The sequence below is a fragment of the Melanaphis sacchari genome, unplaced genomic scaffold, assembly GCF_002803265.2.
Source record: "Melanaphis sacchari strain LSU unplaced genomic scaffold, SCAv2.0 Contig77_pilon_pilon, whole genome shotgun sequence".
Taxonomy (NCBI): Eukaryota; Metazoa; Arthropoda; class Insecta; order Hemiptera; family Aphididae; genus Melanaphis; species Melanaphis sacchari.
The window spans coordinates 1,617,764-1,633,411 of record NW_020271547.1 but is presented as its reverse complement, the minus strand read 5'-3'; the positions used below and the strand labels follow the sequence as shown (position 1 = coordinate 1,633,411).

General features: G+C 30.6%; 1 protein-coding gene across 4 annotated transcripts in view; it reads right to left on the bottom strand.

The window, feature by feature from the left end:
* Nucleotides 1-1,107: 1,107 nt before the first annotated feature.
* The window catches only part of LOC112601368, a 151,091-nt gene continuing 136,550 nt past the window's right edge, over nucleotides 1,108-15,648 (bottom strand). For 3 of the 4 annotated variants that reach the window (XM_025348962.1, XM_025348965.1, XM_025348964.1), the window contains exons 6-10: nucleotides 14,398-14,596; nucleotides 9,429-9,637; nucleotides 8,462-8,570; nucleotides 4,656-4,895; nucleotides 1,108-1,415 (exon numbers count right to left, since the gene is read on the bottom strand). In XM_025348962.1, the coding sequence (XP_025204747.1) occupies nucleotides 1,300-1,415; nucleotides 4,656-4,895; nucleotides 8,462-8,570; nucleotides 9,429-9,637; nucleotides 14,398-14,596 (873 nt within the window). In that variant the 3' untranslated portion in view covers nucleotides 1,108-1,299. The remainder of the gene's footprint in view (nucleotides 1,416-4,655; nucleotides 4,896-8,461; nucleotides 8,571-9,428; nucleotides 9,638-14,397; nucleotides 14,597-15,648) is intronic. The other variant, XM_025348963.1, reaches the window with a different exon arrangement.

Below are 15,648 nucleotides of genomic sequence, written 5' to 3'. Positions count from 1 at the left end.
ACAATGTATATATTATTATAATACTGTTGATAATACTAATAATAATAATATGCGTTAAATCTAAAAAGTCTAATCGTAACGTACCTATATAGGTAATATTATAATATTATATATACGAAAAGCGCGCGAGCTTAATATTATATATATATATAAAAATCATAATAATAATAATAATAAACAACAAAGATAATATATAAATTACTTTTATACAATACGTATTTATTTGTTTCATTAAAATTAAACTTAATCTCTTTGTTACGAATTAAAAATTGTTTATTTTTTCTATACATTATAGGTATATTATACGCGAAGAATTTGATCGATTTTACGTCTCCCCACACCGATTTGTATTTTTTTTTTTTTTTTTGCTTTTTTCTCTGTTCTCTATTTGATCTATTTATTTTCACACGGTAAGCTTGGTTAAATAAAAAAAAAAAATCGTATCTTTAAACATGCATATCTCCTTATACACGTCGTCGTCGAGTGCTAGCTCTGTATGACTGAATTTCGCTTTTCTGTTTTTCGCTTTCTACGAACAATTATACTATACTTAACACTATTACTATCACCGCGATGACGTGGTTTTTCGGCAATCAGACAACAAGGTGTACATGAGAATTTTAACAATACGATACCTGCGATGTGTGTGTGTTTGATCTACGACCGTGGGATGATAAACGGTTGCACACGTCGTCGAAACAAGATTTTGAATTTTTTCAAAACAATGATACGATGACAAGACTATAATTTTAGATACACAATTTATACTTAATAATTATTATAGCATATTACTAATGCTACTGCTATGTATATCCGTAATAAAAAGTTATTTCATACTAATGTAAAACTTATATGCATAATATTTACATAATTATAATATGATTATGATAAAAAGTGTGTACACTGCAGTGGTACGAATTTTCATCGCGTTTTGTACCGGCGACAGACAATTAAATAAAATCAAAAACAAAAAAAATCACAAAAATACATATCTACTAAATATTTTTTATAATATATGTATATGTATATAATAAAAAGAGAATAGTTATAAAAAAAAAGTTCGAGAAATCATTTTCTGATACATTATGTTATAATATATAATATATATGTACGCAATTTATATATATATATATATTTATGTGCAAATATAAATCCATCAGTCGAGAAAAAAAACGAAAAGGGATATATATAGTACAATGATTTTTTTTTAATTTTTCGATTCTTTTAAAATTGGATCATTTCGATTTTCGTCGATGAGAAACGCGGATCGACCTAAATCAGTTCATCCAGTTGGAATCGTTAGTCCCATTCACCAACATACATTGGAGTCCTGTGTCCCGTCGGTATGTAACCTCTAGTGGGTATGGGTAACCGTCCGTAGATATGGTTGTACGGCGAATCAAAAACTTCGGCGTCTAAAAAAAAAAAAAAAAATAAACATTTTAATTTAGTTCAAAATTATTAAAGTATATCCACATTCTTAATGACATATTATTATAGTTAATATTATGTAACAAGTGTTTTACATATATTCAGTTAGAAGTCTATTACTGTAAATTGCATTGAATACATTAAGAATGTATCCATTATAGATAAAATTATATAAATCTCTAGGTATCCAAAATCAAAATTTTGGGATAAAAATAAATTTATTTTAATGTTATAGATGTCCATATAAAATTTGAATCATTATTGTTTATTTTAAAATTATATCAACTTCAAAGTAAAAACACATATACCTATAATTAAAGAATGTAAACTGATTTAAGTGTACTAATACATACATATAATATTGAAATTTGAGACTTATACCATTGATTATAGAATATTAATATTATATTATATTATATTTTTATTATTAATATTCTATAATCAATGCTTATACTATACAGAATGATCGTGCATACATTTCGTAGATTTTTTACTACATGTTATTTTTAATTTATACTGTAGTATTATGGTTAATAAACAGAACGGATTTCCTAATCCTTCAGTGAATGATTTTTATTTACCGTAAAATTGATGAAAAATAATAAAAATATTGAAATATAATAGATTTCTATGCAATTTAACTTTAAGGTATTGTATAACATTCTATTCTAATATTATTAAATTTGTTATGTATTCATTTCACTGATTGGCGTTATCGAGATAAGTCAGTGGACTAATTATTGCTAATTGGTCTTATTGCGAACTCAGTTTAGGCGTCGTCGTCATCGTCTTATTTGGACACGATTATATGAAACCGGTTTTAAAAAAATAACATAATTATTTACAACAATAATAATAATAATCATAAATAATAAAATTGCGCAATACGTGGGGTCGTATATTGTCGCTTAGTCGTTACAAGTCCACCGCTCCAGTCACAAATAACATAATATTATGCGTAATAAACGATAATATAATAGTCTACCTACACCGAAAAATTAGCACACCGGAGGAAATCCGTCGAAATTACATTTCTAGGAAGGTCATGTTGTTATTATTAAACTTTATTGTTTTCCTGACGAACAGCTTTTTATTCCTCCCTGTTCTGCAATAGTTGCAGTTTGGTTTGAAGTGATTACTAGTGGTAACTCCAGAGAAGGTAAAAACAATGTCGATCTTAACCGATCGAAGTGCCGTTATGAACCTCCGCGTAGTGAAATCGTTTATCATACTGTATATTGTACACATTGGTACCTATGGTTTGAACTTATTAAATTTGATTTAATCTATCGTTTGCTAAACCGTAGGAAACGAGAATCGTTGTACTCGTCTACAGTGCAGATACGCCATACGCAGGTCACGGTTTTCATCGTGTTGGACTTGATGACGATCGAGATCGATAATCGATTGTACCCAATAATAAAAGGCGTTTCCGGCACAATTATATTCGAATAACGGGGTCCGGTTTCGTGTCGACAGCCGTGAAGAAAAATTCGCAAAAACAACCAATTTGACGTTTAATTTTTATATATTAATTTTGTAAAAATATATGTACCAGAATCTGCATAAATTACCTTTACCACGCAGACTTAATATGAATTCGCTACACGTCTTTTTTAATTCGAGACAAAATCGTTTGTCTTTTAAAAGAGACGGATAAGCATACAGTAGTATAATTTACCAAACATGCTCAACATGCCCCTAAATAACGCATAGATATATTATATTAAAATCCAAATTTTGACATAAAAAATATTTAAATATAATAATAAGTAGGTACTATATTTTACTTTATTTTACATAATTTAAAGAATGTCTTAATTATAGCTAAACAACAAACTTTTTTTTTCAAATTTGAACTCACTTTTTATTATTGTAAGTTGTTAAATATTTAAATTTTTGAAGTAGCTAATTATAAATCTAAACGATATAATTCTATTCATTATCGGACAATAATAGACCCTGGTGATAGGCTTAAATATTTAAGTTCTGATGATTTTAAATTCATAAAAATGACATAATAGAAGTGTGAATATTTGAAAATATTGATCTGTTTTGTATATTTAAAAATTATAAAAATCAGTAACATAATATATACATTACATTAGAGGATAAAGAGAGTTGAGAATGTTTTGAAAACAACCCTGTATAATATGCTATAATCCTTTTACTAACTTATAACAGACTCTATTTGGTAATAAAGTATAATTTAAATTATAGATTGAACTTATATAATATAGTAAACTATAATGGTTTTGAAATAAAACATATTTATTTTTTTTTTAATGGAACACTTACGACTGACAAATAGAAGTAGAATTAAATACGATAAATAAAATAATGACGGCGAGATGTCAGTGTATACATAATATTAAACCAAAAACGTATAATAAATTAACTCTAGGTATTAGTATTTGGAACTAAAATTATGCGAATTGGTAATTTTTTTCTTTTAACGAAACCGAATGAAAAGAATCATTAGGGCAGTAAGCTGTTTTGAATATAATGTTATAAAACGGTGTCTATATTATGTTGTAATCGAAACATGTGACGTGACAGTAAACTTTGTTGAATGTTTCGAAAGTAATTTTATCTGACCGACAAATTTAAGTACTTATAATAATTATATGGTTATTTCAGAATAAATTTTAAACATACTGTTTGTTTCATATTATTCTAAATACTATAGGTATAATTTGAATGCATATTTTCAAAAACAATTATTAATTATTTCTAGTCAGGTGCAAAAAAAAGTTCCGTAATAATGTTGCTATAGTATAGCGTGCAATAAACGAACGAATTTATGTATTTGCTGCAATAACGATGATATGGACTACTGTCGTCATATTTTGTTTATAATGTTATTTTAATATTATATCTGTATAGCCTATTAAAAAACGGTTTTTCGGTGATCGACGTCTCAAATCCGCAACGGATGCAATGATAGTACAACTAAATGAAACGGGAAATGGATAACGTTCAGCCCCGTTATCATCTAGTATCGACCGCATAAAATCAAAATGGTAAATTGTAAATTTCGCCGTGGAGATGCATATAATCGTTAGGTTTAATAAATACTCAATTGATTACCGTTAACGTGGTGAACTCATGATCACCATATCGTAACCCAACCAAACGAATCGATTATATTATACGTCCAAAGTGTTTATCGGAATTCACAAAAAATAATCATCAACAAAATTTTATATCAAATGATCGCTCACCCATTCCGCTGTCGAAGCTGCGCGTGTGCCACATGGCGGGCTGCGTGTGATGATAGTGAGCGGCGGTGGCTAGGTGACCGTTGGACAGGGCCATCGGATTCTGATGGTACCGTGATGGCGGGACAGCGGTGCTCATCTTCGGGCCGTTGGGCACGTCTTTAATGAACTCCTTAGTTTTTCCGTTGGAAGTCTTGACAAAGTTCGGTACTCTCGCTCTCAGTCCGCAGTAGTACGGGTCGTCTGAAAACCGAAAGTTTGTTTTTATAAAGAGAAAATGATACGCAGTACCTACTACTTTAACTTATGTCTATAATCTAGTTGGCTAAAGCGTTTTTAAATAATCGAATGTTATTTTTCGATTAAAAGCTAGTATCAACTTGACCTGATTTTATACATTAAAACAGTACTATTAGATTGGCCACAGAAAATTCGTATAAAGTACAACAGTCTCAGAAATCTTATTCTAGACCAGAGCACTGTCAAACTACTAAATATGGCACCATAATTTATTTATAGACATTTTTTTTTTTAGTTGGACACAAACGTTTTTTTTTTTTAAATTTTATCGCACATTTATCATTTAGATAAGGTTAGGTTAAATTAGGTCCTCTGTCAAATATTATAATAGCTATATGAAAACTTTTGATTGTCATATCGTAACAAAATATTATACACCATTAAAAATATCAGCTTACACCGCACCTCCAGGACTGTCATACGCGCAATTTTTCATATCTTTTTGTTCTTCGTGTCGCGATTAAAGCGAAAATGTATAATTACAACGAGCTCAGAGTGCTTAAAATATAATAATAATAAATTGATACTAAATGTCAAGGTACGCAGATGCCGTTTCATTAAGTGAAAGTGTATGTACGTCAGCTGGTTCTGCGCGCACAGAGTCGGCCTTTCACCTTACTGCTGCAGTTTTTTTTTTTTTTTTTACAAACATCTAGAATAACTATAATAACAACGTGTAACCGGTAATTCGAATGGATTACGCGAGTACCGATTTCCCGTTTTGTACTTATGCATAATATAATATAGAATGATAATAATCATTATGTGACACTATTTTTTAACATATTATATTTAATTATACATCTATAAGATAATTTCCAGTAAGCACTTATATGGATAATAAAATACAGTACATAACATGACAACTAGTAAAAAAATCAACCGGTTGTAACATTTTTATCATGAATTTTGTTTCAGGTTAGTGTTATTAAAAAAAGCCTCTTTATTCATTTTTTTCTTAAAACGAATTCTAGGTGGATTTCCGGATGTAATAGTGTTAAGAGAAGTGTAATTATTTTGATTTAATTCGGAAGCGAAAGAGTTTGTAAGTTTCCGGTTCTGTTGTTTCTAACACGATTTAAATTATTAGGCCCTAGTGTAAAGTATGGTTTGAGATATAATATTATAGGTTATACATTTTCTATTATATGCAATGAAATTCATTGGAAAGTTAGTATTTATCTGTTATAAATTAAACTTTCATCACGCCTTTAATAAAATCGTGTTGAAATACACCGTGTATTTCATTGCCATTTCTGTTTCAAAACTTAAATTTGGAACTAAAAAAAACACTTATAGTGAACATTGAAAAAAAGTAAAAAAGTTGATTTAATGGTATCAAATTTTATACGTCGAAGACAGTAACGAATACATTAAAATTAGTTTTTGTTTAAGTTTCACTCAGTTAGATATAATTGGTATGTTTTGGTTAGGAAAAGATGGACTGCATAATATCCAATCTTATTAAATCCAAAATCGTATTAACACAAACGATACAATAAGACCGTGTAAGCCTTGTCCTATACCAGTATCACCTTGACAGCCATTATATTGTATAGGTACCTAAAACACGTCTAAGGTGTAAATTATATCGCGAACCTACGGTTGTAGTTATTAAGTATTCCATATTAACTATTCATACCATTAAGTGTAATTACCAGGCACGCTAAATTATATTTTATTATTAGATTAAATTCTGATTTTAAGAAATTTTAAGGTTTTTTGGTCTGTGAAAAGAGCAATTTGTTTAAAAGTATGGTCTTAAGAATAAATAAATAGGCTGAAGATTAAAATTTGAATAGAAGGAAAAATTGGGGTGAAGTATAATTGGTGAATCACTAAGTACCTACATTATATTATATAGATCATCTATGAGAGGAGCGTCTGGTGTGGCAGACGGATATGCGACAGCTGCTGATATCACATATAATATAGGTACCTATATTATAATAATATAATAACGATGCCCACCACAATGACGCGACGTATAAGCGTAGTATGTATACTAATTGCCTCATTATATTTTTTTATGTTGAATTAGGTAATCTCGACGAAACGGATTAAAAAGAATACGAAAACCGGGCAAGGTCGTAGCTGGATGCAAAGAAATTATAATTATTATTGCGCAGAAGCGTTATGATGGTAATAATAATAAATAGGTTTTGTCTTTTGAAATCGTCCGAAAAGCCGTGCAACGTCGGAAATAATCTGGTGAGAAACATTAAAATGATTTTTAATAATAGGTATTATTGATATTATAATATAATATGTATATTAATATGTGTGTGTGTGATTTATAACGCTAACAATGTAACACAACTATAAATTTAATGATATCAATAACCTTGCTGGATGGAAAATATTCACGACTTATTTTCACTATACCTTTATATTGTATATGATCATTTATTATTTGGCGCACAAGTTATGCATATTTTATGTTCGCCAATATTTACGCGGAAACTGTTTTAGTCGCTTATAGATTACACATTAAATAATTGAAACATTGTTAACAAAACGAGGTCAAATCTTATTTTTATATTTATACAACAGAACTAAAAAATAGCAATTTATAATATTTATGTTTATTTAATGACTAAAATGACTAAGTTTATTAAAATTAATAAAGGAAATATTTTTTCTATCATATAACTGTATATGTGATATTTATAATTTACATCATTTTAGCTATTAAAATAAAATTTCAGTCACTCGTCAAATATTTATAAGGTATACGAGTATGTGTGTATACTCGTATAATGCATAGTATTAGCGTTATTTTTATTTAAAGGATACCGCATAAACATAAAGCATTTAAAAAAGCCATCTAGCTAATATATTATAATATATTATCTATACACAAAATATAACTAAAAAAAAAAAAATATAAGGTCACACGTTTTGATATTAAAAACTAATTTATTTTTTAAAATTTGCGCATTAAATGATACATACGAATGCTGTGAAATACCACGATATGAAAATGGTTATAAACTATAAAATTAAGTTAATTAATTTTCTTAAAAATGTAATTTAATTACCCAAATTTTTAAGACTTTATTGTTAATAAAATAAAAATAAAATAATATTATTTGAATGTACGCTCACAATTGTGCTGACACAATTTTCTATTACATTTTAATATTATCAATTTACAATAAAGGTATGTATGGATACATATATGCATAAATGTGCGTGCATTGCAGACACCTCCTAACCCCGGACGATTACACTGTGGCGAAATTGGCTTCGGGACACAGAACTGCGTTTATTATTATGCCTGTATAGTATGAAATATATAATAATAATTTACCGTGTGCGCTGTAGCTTTACCGATCATACTCATGATGAGCGGGAGAATCCATTAAAGAATCTGTGCCGCCACGCACATCGCTATTATACGTTTTATTTAATGGCAAATTATAATATTTTTTATTATATCTGCGCGAGAAGGGACATCGTCGTATTAAATAATACGTATGGCGAAATAAGCATATGTATGTATTTACCGTATTTTTTATTGTTGTCCTTGACTTTGTCCTTTCCCCTGGATGAGGTGAACTGCTTCATGGAGCCTACCAATCTATTTTCTTCTTCTTCGATATCGTCATAGTCAGGCTGCAATCATGAAAAGAAAAAAACGTATGTAGTATAGAGAAACATTTTCGACAAAATTACATGTGCATGCAAAATCTGGCAAGACATAAAACTATCAAAATGTATTTGAACACTTTGATAGGTATACGCTCGAAATGTGTATAAGGACATATCACAAAATGTATTAATGATATTTATTGTTTTTCCTCGTCTATGATAAAATGTATAATTATTAATTTTACTACTTAATATAATACCCCAATTCTCTTCAAATCAATAAAATTTTTGAATTTAAGTCCTGATTTCTTTTATTATTATTATTTAAGTGTTCCTGACATACATAGTCATCAAACTAATTGATAAAATATGAACAGTATTTAAAATGTAGACAATTGATAAGCATAAATTAATTATAATTATTTACAACAAATTATGCTATTCATATTTCATATGTGTGCTAGAGATTGTGCTAAAAAGAAATAGGCAAAGATCTCTCATTAAGCCATAACACGTCTTAAATTACATTACATACTTAATTATACTAATAAATCAACTTCAGAGTTCCTCAGATCTATTTAAAGTTTCTGTTTTCGGGATATAACCTGACAGCTCCCAATCACTTAACCACCCGCTCAAACATTACGATTATATGTATTAAAATATTATACTTTGTATCTTTAAAAAACACACAAGACGCACTGAATATTATTAAAAATCCCACTCTAAGATAATAATGAAATTTTATTATTACATCGCGTAACACGAATGAAAGCGTTTATTAATCTAAGAATTTGTAAAATGTCACTTAACGCATTTGTTTATTCCGCCAAATCGTATATTATATTATATAAATTATAGGCTATTTATAAATATTATTACCTTAGGTATTTCATGTGGGTAAGGGTTCGACGGGTCTCTAGGTGGCAGCTTTGGTGGCTTGTCGCCCCTGCGCGCCGCCGTCTGCATCATCAGTTGTTCTCGTGTGGCGGCCACCATGTTTGCTCCCGCTATGCTATACGGGTCCTCATCCGGGATCGGGATTCTTGGCCGATTTTTAATATCCACCGTAGTCCGTTTCACTGCATAAACAATAATGCGTACGACAACCACGATTAAAGACAGTCGGTAGACATTAAAATAATACGCTAATGTTTTAATATAGATGATATTATAAACTATAAGTAGAGCTATTCCCTAATGATAAAATTCATATGAGTCAATGGGTACTACTATAAGACAATCGCACCACTCAAAAACACGGGAATCAAAAATGTCCTAATACAGTATAGATAACTCACGGTGATATGAATATTTCAATGACACCAACAAGTAGAGTAATTTACGAAGGATTTAAAGTATATTATGTAGAGCGAGTCCATCCTCTTTCCAACGCTCATCCTGTTATCTACTACGATCCATAAAATAACCATTTGTTGTACAGAAATGAGATTAACATGCAGCAATATGGTGCTTCATATTATATTATGTAAAATTATTAAAATATTAATCAAGCTGCCGGAACGTATTTGTCTTAAACCTATGAAGCGATGATCCGAATACCAAATACGATCACGTTATAATATTATATTATTTTATTCCATGAAACGCGTTACGATCGATTACTCTATAATATAATAATATATCGCCGACACATCGACGGTAGTCCGAGTACGTGTTACTATTACGCGGTATCCGGTTTGACGCGGCTGTTTTAAACCATAAACCGATGGAAATTGGCACCGAGTTATAATAGATATATGCACATAACAAACGAAGACGTATCCCTTTTTGAGAGTGTTTTAACCCCGGGTCCGCATTCCCGTCAACAGCCCGATTTTCTCCTCCCACCACTGCGATAACCACGATACACAAATATGTATTAATGTATCATATTATATATATATAATATAATTTCGTTGCGTGTCTCTCTCTTTCTATATCTCACTTTGTTTCTTTGTCCCCATCTCAGTCTTCTCGTATGTTTCTCAGCCGAACAGAATAATAATAAAATAAGTCATGACCACGATACTCATCATCTGCACTGGTTAACGGTTAATATGTGCTTAATAAACATGTGGGAATATATATATATATACATACATATGTATGATATGCATTATACTTCTAAGTGCGTCATCTACAACGGGACACTGCACCGAAACGGATTAATCGCCGTAACAGACGAACTGTGCGCCAATTAAAAGGTCACTGCCGCCGCGTAAAAAAACGGCAAACTGCACTTGACGAGATATCGCAAGCGCGGACACGACGACGACGACGACGACAACGATGTAATAATACATTTACGAACGACGCGCGCGCACTCGGGCGACCACCCACACAGCGCGGGGACATGATCTATACGAATGTAGGACGACATACCTAATATGTTTTTTCCCTCTGCAGAGTCGATCGGATAGTGCCGCGCAAAGTCGTGTAAAAATATCCCTCATCTTACCCTCGTAAAATTGTATCAGATCACCGTCGCAGATTATAACAAAGTTTTGAGTTTTTCTGCATCACGTTCAGCATAATGGTTTCGAATAAACGTTTTTAATTCTATCGTCACATTAATATATTATTATACTTCAAGAGTGTGGTTCCTGTTTGAAAATTGATTGATCATCGAGAATTTCTATTTTGTCATTAAAAGTTAAAACTAATTTTAATGTGTGACGAAGTGAAATGATAATATAATCTAACGTACATAATAATAGCAATGCGAAAGAAATCCTGATTTGAAAAGTGAAATACTGAAATACTACAATTCAAACAAGTATAATAATCTCAAAGACCGGAAAAAATGTTATTGATGTTATTACATTAAAAAAGTTCAATTGCACTTAATAGTTTAACACAATGTACTTTTATTTAAATATACTTATAAATGTACGACGAGGGTAAAACACGTCATCTGCTAGAGACCAGCTGTTGCAGCAGCACGTAACATTATAATAATAATTTATAATTATGCCGATGACCGACCGCAAAACTACATTCCCGTTCGATCGTTAAACTATAGCGCGTTTACGTTATATAACACAACGACTGAACTCAATATTATTTTATTATTGAATAAACAATATAATAATGGATTATATTTATATATACGAGAATAATGATGTGATCCAAAACGCAGCGCACGAAATTTTACGTTAAAGTTATATTTTCTTTGGTTATAATAATTTAATATGTCTTAACCTCGAGGGATTGTATCTGCGTAGTCCAATTTAAAACACATAATAAATAAGTGGTTTATCGATCGTGATGACATTTTCATTTGAATTTATACATGAGAGGAGCTCGCAAATGGTAACAACGTAAACAATAATTAACGTTTTATCATCGACTTGTGAACTCACGAAATGTACGATGTTTATATCATAAATGTTACATTTAATCAGTCGAGGCTCAGACACACAAAAATATTACAATAATCTATAAAACCCCTGAGACGATAAATAACATAATATTATACGATGCGATTTATTACCACGTGTGAGGCATGCTGTCACGAATTTCGTGAGATTGTATAACACATCGATGCAACAAAACACCGAAAAAACACCGCACACATACAACGATATATATATATAGTTTTATATGTACCTATACAAATATTTGATAGCTCTATTCATATTAGATGACAAATTGATGTACAATTTCAAGGAGAGCTAACATTTTACATTAGTATTTATATTTAAGCCTCAACCTCAAAACCAAAAAAAAATCTATTTATGCTTCATTAACTTGACATCCCTAAAATTTGTAGCACCTTTGAAACTCTATAACACGTTTTGACCGTTCAACCGCACCATGTTGTAGTGCACAACTTTTATATATTCCTAAGTGGTATAATATGACACCGTTGGAATATTCGAAACGTTGAACGCGGTCCTCTACGAAGCCGCTGTTACGATTTTGTATAAAAACGAGTATTCACCATATTAAGTCAATAAATACCGTCAACATATAATATAGGTAACCATACTGTTGTTTCCAGTTGAAAATGACGATCGCGAAAAAGTGATCTACAAGCGTTCCTTTTTATATGTGTATACACACACCTATCTATATATTATATTATTATATTAATTATTGAATTTCGCAATGATGCATCCAACGATATCGAAAATACTATTTAGTATTCGCGCTTAGGTTACAGCGAAATGATGGTGAACTTTGGTACGATTCCCTCGAATCAAAATTATTTCGGTTCAGTGACCCGAATTTCTGCAGATATATGAATCAATATATAATAATATAATGATAATACACCGGAGGACCGTCGAACGAATCAAACCGCGGTGGGAACCCGAGCCTCCGGGGCTGAGTACGACTAATCAAATCGCGGTCCTGTGACCAATCAAAAGAAATCAGGACCGTGTGTCCATTGTTTGCGACTATTATTGCCTGTATGCGGGCGCGCACAATCATTTCACGCCTCGCACTACTATATAGGTGTTATCTACTGTATTTGTATCCACGACCTTTTTTATTTATTTTTTTTTTTTTTGCCAAGTCAATGGCGAGTGCATACGCATATAATTATTAAATACATATATATTACAAGTATATAATTCGGTCAAAGACGAATAACTAGAAAAGAACGTCATTGGCTGGGAAATTTCGTTATAACTTAAAATTAGCTTAAAAAGTAGAGCAATTCCGTTAAGAGAAAAATGGATTTTGTAGATACTATAAATGTTATGCAAATTACTTCGTTTCTAATATTGGTGGTTAAAGATTGTAAAAACATTTCTAACTCGAAATTATGATTTCAATAAAAAAAAATAATAGGGATGTGCAAGGATTTCAGCAAAAAGGGGCCTGTTTTTTCAGTTAGAATTGTGATCATAAATTACACAACTATTAACTTCGGGCCAACATATTAGTCGTTAAATTTAATAATCATGTAATAGATTACAATATTCAATTCAGTATCTAATTATTATTGATTAACATTGCATTTTCGTTATGCGCTAATAAAACATTTTTAATTCTGATTAATACATTTTAATAAATACCATATCATATAATACGCATAATTTATCATTTTCCCTTCTCTTCGATTAACAACTTTTGATTCTTAAACGGCTTTGATATAAATTTATTTAATATCAATGACCGAGTAATGTACGTATATAATTTCAACAATTCTTAATTTCAAGGGAAGTTACTAGATATTACATAGCTAATGTTGCCATTTCCAACATTAACGTCTTTGACCATAATAGTCATAGTATACATAATAGTCTGTAAACTCCTATATGATATAAAAATATTATTATTTTTAATTTGTTAGTTATTGCACGCGTTACCAATGATTTTGTCATGAAATTTTCCGGAAACTTTAACGAACGTCAATGCACGAATAGAAGAAAACTAAAAAATTCTACGATTATATTATTATGCATTATACTATATATTATATACTACGACATTATTATCGAATACAGTTTATTGAAATTTAATAGATTTATAATTATTCATTTATATCTATAGTAATAATAATACATAGTTAGGTTTCAGACGACTCAAATTCGATAAAATAATTTATTGTCGGTGTCATAAGATGGTAATTTATTATTTAATGATACCTCTAAGATAAAAATGATTAATTTAATGATAGTATTAAAAATAAAAAAATAATTAATTAAATAATATCTTCGAACAATGGTACGACTACCCCCTTGATGCTATTCATTCTACAGCCTACATATAGATATCTTATATATTTAAGAGTAAAAAACAAAAGAATACAGGAAATGTAGGACAACACTACAAATCGTCACTCAACGATAGACACGCGAGTGAGAAAAAAATAGTTCAATGAAAAACAACTTACTTGGTGGCAATTTCGACTTGAGCATATCCATGGCTACAACGTTTATGATCAACACCCATATAGGGCTGTCCAACATATCTGGTTCGTTTTTAACGAAACTGATAGCACTCAAACATTGACATTCTAGACGCCTGCGATCAGGGTAAGCTCTGCGTAATTCTCTGGACACGTTCTGTTGGAATTTTTTCATGTCAAATAACTGAAAAAAATAAAGAATAATCATTATTACTAAACACTCGAAGATTAAAATATAAAATATTTTTTTTAATAGTTTTATAGTCTTTAATAATAGTAATAATTATTATTAGACGATTTAAATTTAAATGATATTATAAACTTTTCGTGATAATATCGAGTCTATGGCTGTTAATCGTATATAGATACATAAAAAATGATATATTGTGATCGTATTACAATATATTATGTTATTTTCACGAACGATATATTATATATTTTTTAGTTTCATAAATGTGCAGCCTAATAACCGCTTTTCGTGGTCGACTACCACGTCCTCCCTATGATCCACAGTATCTATATACTATAATATACTAAGTACGATATTGTCCGGGCGTAAGATAAATGCACCACCGGCGCACGCATTTCAATGGACACCTTATCTACGGCGGCGACGTGTGCGCGCGTGGCGGCCCCGCTGTGGAATGCGTTTACGGCGAAAACAATTGTCGTAAGTACGCTAGAGGTGGTCGAACTAATTACCGGGGCATCGGGAATTACCATTCAATGAACCGCTCTCCTCGGGACGGACTGCAACAGTGAAGTAATATATACCTATATAGATAGCTGCGGGACATGATAAATAGTATATATATATATATATATATATATATATATTTGCAAGTAGGTATAAGTAGGCAGATAGGTACAAACGTACATCGAAAAAGAAGAAAAAAATGAAGAAAAGACGTGCAGAAGGGAAATTAAAAAAAAAAAATGAACGACCATTGTTCTGTCTTTTCTCTACCAAACACATCCCAACCCTCTTCACAGTACGACCGTATTTTTTGACCTTCGCGCGGAAAGGCTTATCTCGACGGTTAAAAAACGAAACGAGTGAAAAAAAAACGTATCCGCGTCAAACCATAACGATACCTATCTTGGCTACCTCTATAATTACGCGTTTGGTTCGATTGTAGGTATATATTATATATATATAAATATTTTGTATATAAATGCGTTGATAACATTAAAATATTCTGTGGCGTACGGTCAGAGTTGAAAGAAAAAAAGACT